This window comes from Vigna umbellata, chromosome 10 (assembly GCF_029865625.1).
Source record: "Vigna umbellata cultivar VRB3 chromosome 10, Vumbellata_1.0, whole genome shotgun sequence".
Classification (NCBI taxonomy): Eukaryota; Viridiplantae; Streptophyta; class Magnoliopsida; order Fabales; family Fabaceae; genus Vigna; species Vigna umbellata.
In genome coordinates this window covers 11,656,286-11,672,454 of record NC_142174.1, presented here as the reverse complement: position 1 = coordinate 11,672,454, position 16,169 = coordinate 11,656,286, and the positions used below count along the sequence as shown (strand labels likewise).

Below are 16,169 nucleotides of genomic sequence, written 5' to 3'. Positions count from 1 at the left end.
CTGTGAAGATAAACTATACAGAGAAGTGATATAGTCAGGTCTATCTTGAGTTTTTCTTTGCTTAGTGAAAATAAAGTACATGGGTAAATAAAAATAAGGAAGTTAGATTGAAGAGAATTAAGAATATATATATATATTCTAAAGAAACGAGATTCACCAGTATTTACTATTTTATTTGTTAAATACTTGTATTAATCTTTTTGTCCTTTTTTCCCACTTAAACACATTTAACTTTTACTTTATTCTCATTTTTTTCTATTTATGTTTATATTTACCATCTATTCTATTTCTTTCCTTTATCCAATATAAACTTTTCATGTGATGTGAAAATCAAAACTATGACCGGGAGAAATGAGTTTGTGTGAGCCATGAATATCTTTTCGTACTCCTTAATGCTAGACCAATTTAGATTCTCCCGTGTACGATATTTTGGGTTTAATGAACTGGATTCAGCTAAATTTCAATTGAATTTATTACATTTCTGCGTACGATTCACATGGGATTCGTTCATTTCCCTGAATTTGACAAGTTATATTAATGTTTCCTGTTTTTTTCCAGCTACACACTTGTCCACTAATGATCCCATATCTTCACTGATTTGTCGTATAGGTGTAGCTATCACATTCACAACTTTTCTCATTAGTTCTAAAATGTAAACAATTTACTAAAGAAAACCAATAGAATCCCACGTTGCTGAAAGCTCCACGCAGGGAAACTGGAGTCTGCCTGACACGCTTAATTAGCATAAATCTCATGTAAATTCTAAGAACTGCAAGGATTAACTTATCAGAGATGGGTTTTCAAGGACTAATATTTTCCTTAATTAATGTTTCCAAATAACATATTTTCTTGTTTTAATCGGGCTTGCGGATTTTTTATTTAAAATGTTTCCTTTTATTTTTGCAAACTAAGGACGAATTAACGATAAGATCTCAGTTGTGTCAATGGTTGACAATAAGATCTCAGTTGTTATACACCTCGTACTTGTTGTGGAATAATGCAATAGGTTTGGTTTGCAACAGTAATCTTTGGTATGTACTGTAGCAATTGGATACATGTTTTGGAACTCCACACATTCGTTCTTATTATGGTCTTATCGATGTCAGTCGGTCGCTTCTCTTGTCCGATCACTAGTCTACATGAACTAACAATATCAAATGTAATTATTTCATTTCATTAAAATACTAATTTTGTTAATTATATATTGTTATCTCCATCATCTTTTTTATGTTCACTAGAAGTGTAGTCGTACATTTATTTTCCGATTCAGTTGTATCAGTTACCTTTTAATTTGTTTTGAGATTTTTTTCAACTGAAAAGGTACTTGTGATGACATTCTGACGTTCTAAATCAAATATATCCGTACAATAATAAATACAGTAATAAATTGAGTGAATATTACTCATATTTGATGAATAGTGCTCGTTTATATTACAATCATGCGTTTTCACTGAATGGACCTACGTTGAATATGTCAAATTTATCTTATGTTATCTAATATATTATGATTTTTCCTTAATTCTTGATTAATTAGACCTAAGTTTACATATGGTATTAATTTTATTTGACGTAATTGAACGACATGATATTCTGTCAATACCATCTACGTCCCCATCGCGAGACATTAACTTTTCTAATAAAAAAACCATTAAGGCGTTGCGAATAACTAAATTGACTGTAGAATTTTCTGTCTTTGGTTTGTAGTCAACTTGATTTTTCTTATTAATATGAAATTACGTAAACAAGAAAATGACATGTGTAGAAAATCATATATAATATGGTCTTTCATATTAGTTATAATGTTTTGTGTACGGTATGATGAACTACTAATAGAATGATATATCATAATAGTATATTAGAGTTTGAATCAATTAGTCATTTAGTTAAATTTTAGAAATGGGCTGAACAATTATTTAAACACCTTAATTATCATTAATAATTAAATTTTACTTAAAGATATATTTATTTGGTAGTGAGTCATGATTAAGTCTATATTAATTAAAAATTAATCTCGAAATCTATAAATATAAGTTTAAAAGAAAGTATATTTATTGTTAATTTAAGATTTTCTTGTGTTAAAAGAATCATAATAAGCGTCATAATATTTTTTAATCCTGCATAACTTAAAAAGTGTGAAAAACTTGGAAGAACTTTATAACTAGGACTAAAAATAAAGTTAAGAGATTGGAAAAAAAAAAGTATGTAAGAGTGTTTTGATTTTGATCCCCCACACTCGAAACCCCTTATATATGTAATTAGTTATTTATACTTATTATATACAAGTGTATAGGGGCGAGGGATGTCTTATAATTGAGTATGGTACATGATGTCCGAAACAACATATGCAGTTTATAATGTTGTGGTGGGAGGTATGTTCATTTGTCCGCAGTTTGAGATTGAGTGCGGCACAACTCAACAGGACGATTTGTGTTTGTTCTCCTTGGTTGTATTTAGTGTTTGTTCATTCATAAAAAAAAGCGTTAGAACTCAGAATGACGCTTATTGAATATGTTACCTTAAAGTGTCCTTTAACAATGGTCTGAACAATCCACTGTTTCACAAGTCTAAAAACACAGGTGCAAATTCGAATTCGATTGCAAAACGAAATGGGTTGTATGACGTGGATTCCATAAATGACATTGAAGTGTTTATGTCAGTTGGCTCTCTCGTTTGTTTTCTTTTGGGGGACATGGCTCAATACTGGTGTGTACTCTTTCTCAGATGGAGGCCATGTCTCATAGATTATCTGCAACATTTTTTCTCTTTTAATTCATAAATATTAATGGTTAGCATTATGTTAACGAAATAATTGAATCCACTTTTTAGACTAATTTCTCTCTTCTAAGTTTAAGCATTTAATTTATGGAATGCTGAATTCAACAAGAAATTAGAGGTTCTTTATAATTTTTCAAAAGAGGTAGAAGGATCCAAAGATTAGGAGGACCCAGGACCACGATTTTATTTATTATTATTATTATTATTGTTATTTAATGCATTTTCAAACAAAGGCACGATGGAAACCTACCTTTTGGAGATGTTGATTTATGCTTAGATGGTATGTCATTTGCAAAAGTTGGTCTTTTTAACCGTTGATTAAGTAAGAAAAACAAAACCCTTTACATATAAAAGGAAAAGAAGAACAGAAGTGAAGAGATTCTTGTCCCTCTCTACGCTCAAATGCTAAAAGACAAATTTGAACAAAAGGGAATAACGTTTTAAGAGAAGGACTTTTCACACCCTTGAAATACGTAATAAAGAAAAAAATAAATAAAACGTTTAGAACACTTAATGGAGAGGACCATCCTTTTTCCATTTCAATCGGACGGCCACAATCACCTATCATGACAAATAAATGCCACGTGTCAAGAATCGGTTCGCCTGTGTATTTTTGATAGAATATTGTGTAATAATTTTGAAAACGTCCAGTAAAACAAAAAGACCAATAATAATATTCATTAAAAATATAAAATGTAACTATCCAGTTATAATATTCATTAAAATATATATTTTTTTTTCATAACTGTAAGCGGTTTGGTCCAGCTTCTTTTAGATACATTGATTGTATGTTTTGATTAGTGAAAATTAAATGGAATTGTGAGAATGGAGAGCACAGGGGGGAAAGAGTTATATATATATATATATATATATATGTATATATATGTATATATATGTATATATATGTATATGTATGTATATATATGTATATGTATGTATATGTATATATATGTATATATATGTATGTATATGTATATATATGTATGTATATGTATATATATGTATGTATATGTATATATATGTATGTATGTAATAAATAAAATTACTTAAAAATATTTTTTTTAAATTTTAATTTAATTAAAAAGTTAATTTTTAAATATAATTTAAATTATTCAATGAATATTAATAAATTATTAATGTAAATAAATTTGAACTTTTAAAAGTTTAATTTAAATAATTTATATCAAAAAATAAATTTTAAAAATTAAAAAAATGATTTCAATATTATAAATCTAAATAAAAAATAAAAATACATAAAATCAAATTCTAAATATTTTTATAATCAATATCTTTTTACTAATAATCTTATTTTAATAAATAATTTGCATAGTATAACTATCCGATGAACCGTATATCGGATAGTCGCAACGACCAGCAATAAAACAATATATCAAAATATTAACTACATTAATTGTTAATAATATTTAGATTAACCTTAAAACAAGTTACGTAGGTTATAATTAAACAAGTTTTAATAAAAAATTCATTACAAAAATTTATAAATGCATATTTAATATTTAGATAATTTATTGTTTTTATTACACATTTATTACGTAACTATATAATTGTAAAATATTATATAAAAAAATGGTGTCTATAAAACATAATTGATTATATATATATAAGTGTAAGTAAATGGAGTTAGAAAATGGTTTGGAAGTGAGTAAATTTTCTTGAGTTGGGAGCTGGTAATTGGGAGGAATTGGTATGAAAAGTGTGGCGAAGGAAACGGATAGATAGAATAAAGCAAGGAGGGCCAGGAAACGGTACTACAGACAAAGAAACACACTCCTTAACTCTTTTCTTTTCCACTCTCATCTTCTTCCTTCAACTTTTCTTTTATTTCTCCCCAATGATTCTACTACATTACCCATCTCCTCTTGCATATTAAATGGGATGGTGTTGGAGATAGCGATGTGGGAGGTGGTGGCTTGGTTGGTAGGGAAGAATAAATGCCGGTTAAGAGAAGCAGGCCCTACACAACAATGCAAGACATGGTGGAGAGATTAGTAGCAGTAACTCCTCAAGCTCACAGACACAGATTGGATTTTCATTGTTCAAGGGCATCATTGCCTTACAAAGTCTAGAGAGAGAAACACCCTCTCTCTCTCTCTCATGCACGTGCTTCATCCTTCATTTGGTGGCAATCTCTGAATTTATACATCACACCCTATTAAAAGAACTTTATTTAATTCCCTCCCACTGTCTCACCTGCTTCCTTTCCAGCAAAGGTACAGCCACCATTTCCACCTTCTTCATTTCATCACATTTACTCTTCTCTTCCCCCCCCACTCCTCCCTGCCCTCCATTCCTTCTCTCTCTTTCTCTCCAAAAGCTCCCATTTTTATGTCACCCCACAATCAATCAACCATTAAAAAACACGGAACACGACGTGGGCATTATTGAATCTTTCTTCTTCATGCTTATACGGAGAACCATGGAGGAAAAAACAGTGAGAGATTAAACGGGTACTATTTTTATTCTTTTTTTTTGGGTTTGTTTCTCTCTCCTGCAATTCCAGTCTTCTGAATGAGAATGCTCCCCGTCGGTGATGATCGTGATGTTTTGTTTCTTATTGGACCGACTTTACGATTACCTGAAACTTTGTAGCTGAGGAAGCAACACCTCAGAATCGACTCTGGTTCGGTTGTGACAGCTATGATGTCAAAGGGGTGATCACATTGTTTCGAGCATGAGAAGACACCGTGCTATTCATCTCTCTCATGCTCTACTGTGCACCTTTTTTTATTGTCTTGTGACAGCTTCTGCAGTGACCGAGAAGGAAATTTTGCTTGAATTCAAAGGTAACATCACGGACGATCCACGCGCCAGCTTGAGTTCGTGGGTTTCAAGTGGGAACCCGTGCAACGATTACAGAGGCGTTTCGTGTAACTCTGAAGGGTTTGTGGAGAGAATCGTGCTGTGGAACACTAGCTTGGGAGGGGTGTTATCCTCGTCACTTTCGGGGTTGAAGAGGTTGAGGATATTGACGTTGTTCGGAAACCGTCTCTCGGGTGGTATTCCAGAAGGGTATGGTGATCTTCACTCACTGTGGAAGATCAATTTGAGTTCCAATGCTTTATCTGGTTCTATCCCCGAGTTCATTGGTGATTTGCCTAGCATTCGGTTTCTGGATTTATCCAAGAATGGCTTCACTGGGGAGATACCTTCGGTTTTGTTTCGGTACTGCTACAAAACAAGGTTCGTTTCTCTTTCTCATAACAACCTCGCCGGTTCAATTCCTGCCTCCTTGGTGAACTGCTTTAACCTTGAAGGGTTTGATTTCTCCTTCAACAACCTTAGTGGGGTTGTCCCTTCCGGGCTTTGTGGCATTCCAAGGTTGTCTTATGTGTCGCTGAGAAACAATGCCTTGTCAGGGAGCGTGCAGGAGCTCATTTCCTCATGCCAAAGTCTGGAACATTTGGATTTTGGAAGTAATAGGTTCACTGATTTGGCACCGTTCAGTGTCCTTGAAATGCAAAATCTTACCTATCTCAATTTATCGTATAATGGGTTTGGAGGACATATTCCTGAGATCAGTTCCTGTAGTGGGAGATTGCAAATCTTGGATGCTTCGGGGAATCTTTTAGATGGGGAGATTCCCACCAGCATAACAAAATGCAAGAGCCTAAAGCTCTTGGCGTTGGAATTGAATAGACTGGAGGGGAATATCCCAATGGATATTCCGGAACTGCGGGGACTAATTGTTATCAAATTGGGTAATAATTCCATTGGTGGAATGATCCCCAAGGGCTTTGGCAGCGTCGAGCTTCTTGAATTGCTGGATTTGCACAATCTGAACCTCGTTGGCCAAATTCCTGATGATATAAGCAATTGCAAGTTTCTTCTTGGGCTGTGAGTTTTTTATCTTTCTCTAATTGCTCTGTATTATGTTAAACCCTCTGAATAAAATCTTAGTTCATTCTTTTTTGTCGCTGCAGGGACCTTTCTGGTAATAAATTAGAAGGTGAGATTCCTCAGACTCTTTACAACTTGACAAACCTGGAATCCCTTAACCTACATCATAACGAGCTTAATGGAAGCATCCCCCCAAGCCTAGGAAACCTATCAAGGATTCAGTACCTAGATCTTTCACATAATTCACTTTCTGGCCCAATCCCTACTTCCCTTGGAAATTTAAATAACTTGACACATTTTGATCTCTCATTCAATAATCTGTCTGGTTTCATTCCTGAGATTGAAAACATACAGCGTTTTGGTGCATCTGCATTTTCCAATAATCCTTTTCTCTGTGGTCGTCCTTTGGACACCCCTTGCTTGGTAAACGGAGCTACATCGCCTTCATCTCCTGGGAAGGCTAAAGTTCTAAGCACCTCAGCAATCGTTGCAATTGTTGCTGCAGCTGTAATTCTCACTGGGGTTTGTTTGGTGACCATCATGAATATGGCGGCACGTGGTAGAAAAAAACAGGATGATCAGATTATGATTGTTGAGAGCACCCCTCTTGGGTCAACAGAATCAAATCTTATAATTGGAAAGCTGGTTCTCTTCAGCAAAAGTTTACCATCAAAATATGAAGATTGGGAGGCAGGTACCAAAGCATTGCTTGATAAAGAGTCTTTGATAGGTGGTGGATCAATTGGTACAGTCTACCGAACTGATTTTGAAGGCGGGATCTCAATTGCAGTGAAGAAGCTCGAGACTATGGGAAGGATTAGAAACCAGGAGGAATTTGAGCATGAAATTGGGCGACTAGGCAATCTTCAACACCCTAATTTAGTTGCTTTTCAAGGTTATTATTGGTCCTCTTCAATGCATTTGATTCTATCAGAGTTTGTCCCAAATGGGAATCTCTATGATAATCTACATGGGTTGGGCTATGCTGGAACCAGTACTAGTAGAGGAAATAGGGAATTATATTGGTCTAGAAGGTTTCAAATTGCAGTGGGAACCGCAAGAGCCCTTGCTTATCTCCACCATGACTGTAGACCTCCAATTCTTCATCTCAACATTAAATCCTCTAACATACTCCTAGATGACAAGTATGAAGCTAAGTTGTCTGATTATGGATTAGGAAAGTTACTTCCCATTTTGGATAATTATGGTTTGACCAAATTCCACAATGCTGTGGGATATGTTGCACCAGAGTTGGCTCAAGGGCTGAGGCAGAGTGAAAAATGTGATGTTTACAGTTTTGGAGTCATTCTTTTGGAGCTGGTTACAGGGAGGAAGCCTGTGGAAAGTCCAACCACAAATGAGGTGGTGGTCTTGTGTGAATATGTAAGAGGTTTGTTAGAGACTAGCTCAGCTTCAGATTGCTTTGACAGAAATTTACTGGGCTTTACTGAGAACGAATTAATTCAGGTTATGAGATTGGGACTAATTTGTACTTCGGAGGATCCTTTAAGGAGACCAAGCATGGCTGAGGTTGTCCAGGTCCTTGAGTCCATTAGAAATGGATTAGATTCCCATTAATCAGTTATAGCTTTTCCATGCTGTGCAGCTCAGAATTGAAGTGATTGCTTAATTTGTTAAATTCTTCATGGACAGGAGGTATCAGATTTAGGCATTTAGGCATACATGGAACGAGATTTGGATCAGGATGGAATGTGTGTGCAGGAGGTATCAGATTTGTTACTCGGCCATTCAAAACGCAGAAAAGAAAAGGATAAAAATTCTTTTGTATTCTTTTTTATATTGCCATTATTTTTTTCATAAATTTGTAACTTCTGCAAATAAGGGCATTTGTTTATTCCATTACTTCTCGTGCTTTCAAGGGGGAAACAAAAAGTCTTGTTATTCATTTCCTACTAATTCTGTTTCGGCTTCGGTAACATGTCATGAGGGATAAACCACTGTATGTGAAAATGTGGGAGATCACATATCTTTTAATTGTATGACTAAAATAGAGTATATATCCTAGAGCAAATTTCATCTTACAGTTATATGACTTTTTCTAGTTTTTATCTTTTCTTTCTGCCTCTGCCTTTTCTCCCCATGAGCAAATGATATGCCTGTCATTACCATAAACGAATTGTTTTTTTTGTATGAAGACCATGTCTAGTGGCGCAGAGCAAACAAAACTACTTTTGCTTAGGTTCTCTGCTGAATTTCCTATCAACATTAGATTTGATCCGTCTTTTTGAAGAGGAGCTCACCTGATAAAACGACTTCAAGGAGATACATCATCTAAAATCACATAAAGACTATTAAAGTATATTATGGATGTAAATCTTACCAACATTGATTTTATTTTATAAGACTACATTAGGACAACACCAGCTTCCAAGAAGGATATTTTGTTAAAGTCCGCCCTTCTAAATTTTTAATTATCACATCAAATATAAGATGTACAGTAGGACTTTCGTACTAAAATTCACAACAAAAAAGAATGTGATTCTCTATTATAAGTTTACAGAATAAAAAAAAAATAAAAACTACTATCATGCCCATAAGTTCATAACAAAAGGAGTTTCTATCTTTCTTTTCACATTCTCCTCTCATTGCAAGCTGAGCAGTCTCCTTTGATTGCATCAATTTGAAGACATCAGAAGTGATCTACCAGGTTCTGACTACACATTGAAATATTTTAGTCTTGAAGCGTAGGTTTTTAAAAATACAATTTACAACCTATCATTTTGAAGCAACTCCATTGCATAACGACATATCATCCAACTCCCCTTGGTGATTGATTATTCCTACGAGGATGATGCTGGGTTCTCCAAAAGAATAAAGAATCAATAAACCAACTAAATTTGCGGAACTAATTGACCCCACATCAACTATGTTCACTTTGTGGAGTCGGAAATTCTCCAAATCCGTTCCATCACTACAGAAACATCCTTTTCAGTGGATGTAGCAAAACAAAAACGAAACCATCCAGGTTCAATACAGTGACATGAAGAACCCGGGGTAACATTGATCTTGACAACATTCAACAATCTATCCCACAGCTCAAGCTCCCCCTTTTCACTGTAAGACCGAATCAACCTGCTCATGTCAGCCCAACAGCAAAAACCACCACTGCTCCTAGTGCACTCAATCCCCAACTGCTTTAACCCTGTCACAAATATATTATACATTTTCCGCATCCTCAATCTGTTAACCTCAATAAACTCTTGCATAAAACTTGTATCTGAAAGCATGGAGATAAGCAATCTTTGAGTTGGGACAGAAACAGTGGAGAACCTTGCCAATTTGCTAGAAGCAGCTACGACATTGTCATTATAGGAGTAGATAGCACCCGCCTTTAAGCCTGGAACAGAAAGCTCATTGGATAAATCATACACTATATGAACTCTGTCCCGGTCATGATCTTCTGCCTCCATTATTTCTGCCATGCTCACAAATTCTTCATTACCATAAGAAGAGCCTGCAAACATCTCGCTGGAGATTATATGAATGTTCTTTTCTCTAGCAAAGTCCAAAAGATCCAACAGTGTTTCCCGATTCAACAATTTTCCAGCAGGATCTGACGGGTTGGTTATTATAATTCCACGAACTTTTTGACCACGCATCTTTGCTTGATTGAAGGTTCTCTCAAGTGAAGTTATATTTAAATTGAAGTCATCAGCGCTACGACAGGGAACAGGTACTATCTCAGCTCCGGTGCGCCATTTTACAACCTCGTCAAAACTGCATATTGTGTATAAAAGTGAAAAAATAATACACACAATTTTTTTGTAATTTTATTTAACACATCAATCATTTACATTTTATTATTGTATTATAATATAATTGTCAAACAACTATTAAATTTTTAATGTATTTTTTCCTGTAATTGTAAAGTTAAAAGGATAATGATACCTATTAAACAATTTCTATTTCTTTTTATCTTTTTAATCTTATCAAAGTATATATTTTATAACATCTTTAAGATGATAAAATGATAACTTTTTCATCAACAAAAGAATTTTAAATACGAATAAGACGAAAAGGTTGTTTAAGGTTGTTGGGTTAATTAATATAGTAATACATCTCAGTCTATCACTTTTTCTTTTATTCTTTTTTTTTTCTGATGTACATCAACTCGTGGAATCCACATGAAATATATTCCTTTTTTCTGTTAAAAAGAAGAAGAAAAACTCTGGAACCATAATGACTTTTAATTAAAGTACATATGCAATTTTCTGCAATATAAAAGTAAACATGTTGTGGTAAAATGCTATTACACTCCCAATTTAAAGCCTGTTAAGGTTTGAAAAACTCCCAATTTAAAGCCTGTTAAGGTTTGAAAAACTGGCCGTGACTCAGATTATGACCACAAATATCAGTTTAGAATTTCGGCAACTCCAGTGCGGTGACATAGGCCATTATTTATACTATCATGACAAGGATCAGGACAAAAGTGCCACTATAGTTCCAACTTAAAACCTTTTCTGCAACATAAAATGAGGAATTGGGAGATTGGGAAGTGATTGTTACCCGGGGCTAAGAGGCGTGGGAACAAGAAATGCATTTCCGTGATCTGCTAGGCAGAAGCTCAGAATCTCAATGGCAGAGGAAGCACCTGCAGTCAGTACCATTCGCGAAGTGTTGAAGAAAATGGGCTTTTCCAAAACTTGACACATGAAACCAGCCACAGCCTGCAGGGTTAGAGGATCAACATAGATTGTTTGTTCATCCAACGTTTTCATCAACAATCCCTTCATCACATAAAGAAACAGACAAGAATTACCACTTTGAGCTCCATCAATCCATCGAGAGGTTGGTAAGGAGCAATCCTGGAAATGGTGAGAGGTGTCCCCAATATAGCAGCGCTTCCGTTGCAGTGAATCCAATCTTGAATTAAATCAAGAGATAGCTACAACCAGCGATACATAACAGAGTGAATTACAGCTCAATTGAGAAAAAAACAGAGGAAAAAAAAAGTGACTCACGGTGTTTTGGTGCAAAGCAAGTTGAATAACTCCATCGGGATTATGAGTTTCATGGTAGGGATCATCAGCAACCTTGTCGAAACCAAGATGGAAAGAAGAGTTAGTAGCGGTTACGGAATTGGCGCGAGGGGAGACGTAAGCAGAGGCAGAAGCGTGCCTTGCGGTGAGAGATAAAGAACGGTGGAAGGTGGTGGAATCCTCCTTATGGTTGTCGGAAGGTGGTGGTTGGTGGTGACGTGTCTTGGTTTTGAAGAAGAGTTGAAGAAAGTAGAAGAGGGCACAAGGAATGACGGAACCCCAGAAAAGACCTCCTGTGCCTTGAACAACCCCTTGTAGAGGCACTATCACTCTCATCTCTCTCCTGCTATTCCTCTAAACCCATTTCTCTCTGTTATGTTACTGACGCAAGCCAATGCAATACGAAACAAAGTCTTGTTGTTTCTTGTTAGTAGCGTGTGGACACTGAACTCAACACAAACAAGATCAATATTGAATATACTCTAATCTCTTTCTTTCGGATATTCTCAGCGCCAAAATAGCCTCACAATTTCTCCCTCTTTTTACCCTATCACCTCTGTTTTACTCACTGTCATCTTTTCCCGCAAACTCTGTATCTTTACGAAATAATAATGTGGAATGAATAGACATAAAATCAACCAATGCATTTCCTTATACCGTAACTAAAATGCATGAAATGAAATTTTAAACTATAAATGTGCAGTATTCACAATTCATGGTGTGGCCAATTGGTTTATGCACCGTTCAATTTGTTGGTTGATTAGAAAGATAGATAGAGAGTTGCGACGTAGGGCAAAGAGTTTATCATGAGTGGTGAGAAGAACAATGGGCGAAATGAACGGCAGATATGAAACACATATGTGAAGTAAAGAAACAAAAAGAGTGTCTGGGCCACAAAATGACATCGCTCGCGCACAAGTGATGCAATGATTCAGGTAGAAGAGGAGAAGCAGACAAAACACCATTGAGTGGAGGAATGAATAACCTCTGCAAATCATAAAACACGTAATCTCAGGCATTCCTTTCAATTTTATATACATTATTATTACATAATAAGTTTTACTACAAAGGGAAAGAATCATACAGTAACTACATCGTATATCCATTCAAACTAATTGAAATGTTACTCAAATTTGAAACAGTTATCTGCATACTAAAATGTTACTAAAATTTCAAATAATATATATCCATTCTCCGATTTTAACAAGGGTTGGAGAAACTCTATCCATTGTTTCCAACATTTCTATTTTAAATGTAAAGATTTATTGTTTTACCACTCTAGACAATCTATTATGTTTGCAGACTGAATAAATATTATGAAAATTTATACTATTATTATTATGCTGGGTGTGAGGTTGAGAATATCTATCAAACATATTTAATCGGTAGTATCCTCAAGTCGGTATTCTAATCGATTCGTATTAAAATTTTAAGTTCTTAAGTTTGTAAGAAATGTAATCACTTATTTTTTTGTTTGCAAAGAAATGTAATTACTTACTTTTTTGTTTATGCTGAAATGGTTTGCAATGAATTTACTTTTTTGTTTATGCTGAAATGGTTTGCAATGAATATAATAACTTACTTCTTGTTTCTTGTTTCTGCTGAATTGGAACGAGGATGACTGATGTGCAACACTTCTATTTTGACAAATTTTTACTTTCACTCGGTTCTGAGTGACTGATCAGTTTGAGGGGAGTTGAGTTTGAGGGGAGTTGAGTTTGAGGGGAGTTGATATACAAAAAACACTCTCATGTTCAAGTCAGATATTTTTTTTCTAGAGGTCTAAAGTAATTCAATTATGAAAAAGTGTCTTTTACTTCAAAATTAAACCTCTATTTATATTTAAAAAAATCAGATCAATTAATTTACCTCTTAATATATCAATAACAGTTATCGTATTGATAGAGTTAACTGTTCTCGCGCTCAATCCACTGTGAATTTTTTTTTTATAACCCATGTTAATCCATTCGACTCGACAGACAGTATACTGATTATCAATTCTCATCGTATAGTAACATTTATTTACCTCAATGTACTTATAAGTTTTGATATTAATTTATAATTAATAGAGTCGTAATCATACCCTGCTACCTAATAAGTAAAACTTATCTATAAAAAGATTATGTTTAAAACGTACATCGTATGTTGTCTGAATAGTCTATGACTAACTCATGCGGTGCACCGTACAATTATTATTTCTCTTTCAACTTTTCCTGACACTGGGAAGTTAGAAAAAATAAAAAGAAAAAAAAACTTTCATATTAGAAGGCTGTGATTCATGATCGTTATCATATCATCCTTAAGATCTTTCATTTGTGCATAGAAAACAGACGTGGACGTTTGCGGTTGAGGGTTGGATGAGATTCCAGTTCCGTGTAAACTTATTTATTGCTAACAAACAAACCATTCACCATAGCATGCCCCAAATCTCAATGTACCACACACTTTTTTTTAATGTGAAAATGTTAAATTAGTTTTAGAGAATGGTATATGTATTTTAAATTATTAGATATAATTGTCTCTGATTAATTTATTTTAGAGTATGATATTACATTTTATTTGTCTCAATCTAATTAAAATTTCGGATTGAATTAAATGAATGACGAATTCCATCTTAATATGTAGAATGTGAAAATCGTTTACGTGGTTGTCTGATTAAACTTATTGATGTGTTATAATAATTACTTCAAAATATATATTTATGTTCAGTGTTAATTAATTAGCGGTATAAAAATTTGTAATTATTAAAATTGAACTTATAATTCTATTCAAATTATGAATATGTACCACACTAAGAAATTTAATGTTATACGTATTTTAAAATGTACAATAACTGTAAATAACGATCGTTGCTATAAACTTTCGTATCTGAATCATAAATATTAATAAAAAACAATTTCGTTCGAAAAATATTGAGATAAAATCCGACTCTATCGATACATATGTACATCGTTTGATAGTTTTCTTTTTCAAATTTAATAAAATATTTAATTTTTGTTTTAAAAAATAATTTTGCATTCATTTTATTTATTTTATTTTGATCTAATTAAATCTAAGACATTGTTTTTTATTTTTAAGATATCATCAAGAAATGACTTAATTCACCAAAACATAAAATAAATAACTAAATAAACAGATAAAAATTATAAAATTGAAGACATGTAAATTGCAATTTAACCTGAATAAACTTAAATATACTTATATAAACATGATTAAAATCAGTTTAAATTTATTAATAAAAAATCAATTCAATCTTAGGAAAAAGTATAGAAATTTTAATTGTTAGTTGTATTTAAAGTATAGAAGATTAACAATATTTAAACTATAGAAATAAGTATCTGTTCATAACAGTCTATATAGATTATCTCTCTTTACCAAGAAGCTCTTTATCCTCTTTACTATCTCACTGAATCAAAGTTGTTCCAAAAGCTGCTAACTTCACACTGAATTTCTGCACCTCCGATTTTATCACAATATACAAAGATTATGCGTTGTCTTCAAAAGAATCGAGAATCCGAGGGAAGTTTCCAAGGACAAGTTTCCAAGAACAAGTTAACACTGGATAAGGATGAATTTTTGACCTTGTGTAGAAAAATATCCAATTCGTCTGCTACTAGCCATTAGATATTAACAAATTTTCATTAAAAAAATATATTTAAATTTTCCTTGATTTCTCCATAATTTAATTCTTGGCTAGGAGCTACACTGTTGTACACGTGTTTGTGTCGAGTTTGAAAAGTAAAATACTAAATTAAATATGGCCCTAGTTTTTAAAAATATATGTAATTCTTTATTTTGATTTTTATTTATTTCTAATTTTTTAAAGTTGGTCAAATCTTTACTACTAAAAAGCAATAAAATCTTTACCCTTAAAAATGAAATATTCTAATAGTCTTTTATTTAGATTACAAGAGTTAACTCATTGTATATCATAAACTGACAAAAGAAAAGATTTTTGTCCTCTACTGTTCATTGACTCTCCCTCTTTAACTTATTACAGAAGGAAATTAATTTTTCAAATCTTGTAATGTAAAGTGACAATACCTGAATTCAGCCAAGAATAGCTTGGTAAAAAAAGAAATAGGGATTGTGAAAATAAAAAAGGATGTGCGACTATCAATCATCACCTTTTGTTTGGATTGCATCTGTGTTACCCGGCCCGGCCCAGCCCAAGAACGAAGAAATAGAGCCGTTGGGAAGAATTTGGTTTGGAAATATGATGGATTGCGAAAGGTGAAGGAGGGGGCGCCGAAATTGCAGAGTCTGAGGAGTGTGACCACACATGACGCAGCCCAAAGCACACCTTCCCTTCAAATTGTAGGGCAAGGGCGAATCCGTCCAAACACACTGTCCCACACAATTCAAATTTTGGATCGTTGGTCGTTACTCACTTACCTCATGTGGGTCCCACACTAACCAGACAAACAAGATTACAAAACCGATGTCTTCCAATTTCTGTTTTGCACTTATCTTAATTATCATCTAATTAAAATAATAATATAATACTTATCCCTGTGGCTGTGGTGTAATTACGAA

At 33.7% G+C, this 16,169-nt stretch overlaps 2 protein-coding genes across 2 annotated transcripts; one reads left to right on the top strand and one right to left on the bottom strand.

Annotated features, from left to right (window-relative positions):
- Positions 1–4,552: 4,552 nt before the first annotated feature.
- On the top strand, positions 4,553–8,496 carry LOC124836953 (putative LRR receptor-like serine/threonine-protein kinase At1g12460). The gene is made up of 2 exons (XM_047312211.2): positions 4,553–6,630; positions 6,717–8,496. Exons 1-2 carry the CDS (start codon positions 5,468–5,470, stop codon positions 8,209–8,211), a joined length of 2,658 nt encoding a protein of 885 aa, XP_047168167.1. The 5' UTR covers positions 4,553–5,467; the 3' UTR covers positions 8,212–8,496.
- A 591-nt stretch (positions 8,497–9,087) lies between these two features.
- On the bottom strand, positions 9,088–12,421 carry LOC124836954 (1-aminocyclopropane-1-carboxylate synthase 6-like). The gene is made up of 4 exons (XM_047312213.2): positions 11,616–12,421; positions 11,414–11,539; positions 11,161–11,321; positions 9,088–10,371 (listed from the first exon to the last, which is right to left on the bottom strand). Exons 1-4 carry the CDS (start codon positions 11,967–11,969, stop codon positions 9,525–9,527), a joined length of 1,488 nt encoding a protein of 495 aa, XP_047168169.2. The 5' UTR covers positions 11,970–12,421; the 3' UTR covers positions 9,088–9,524.
- Positions 12,422–16,169: the final 3,748 nt, after the last annotated feature.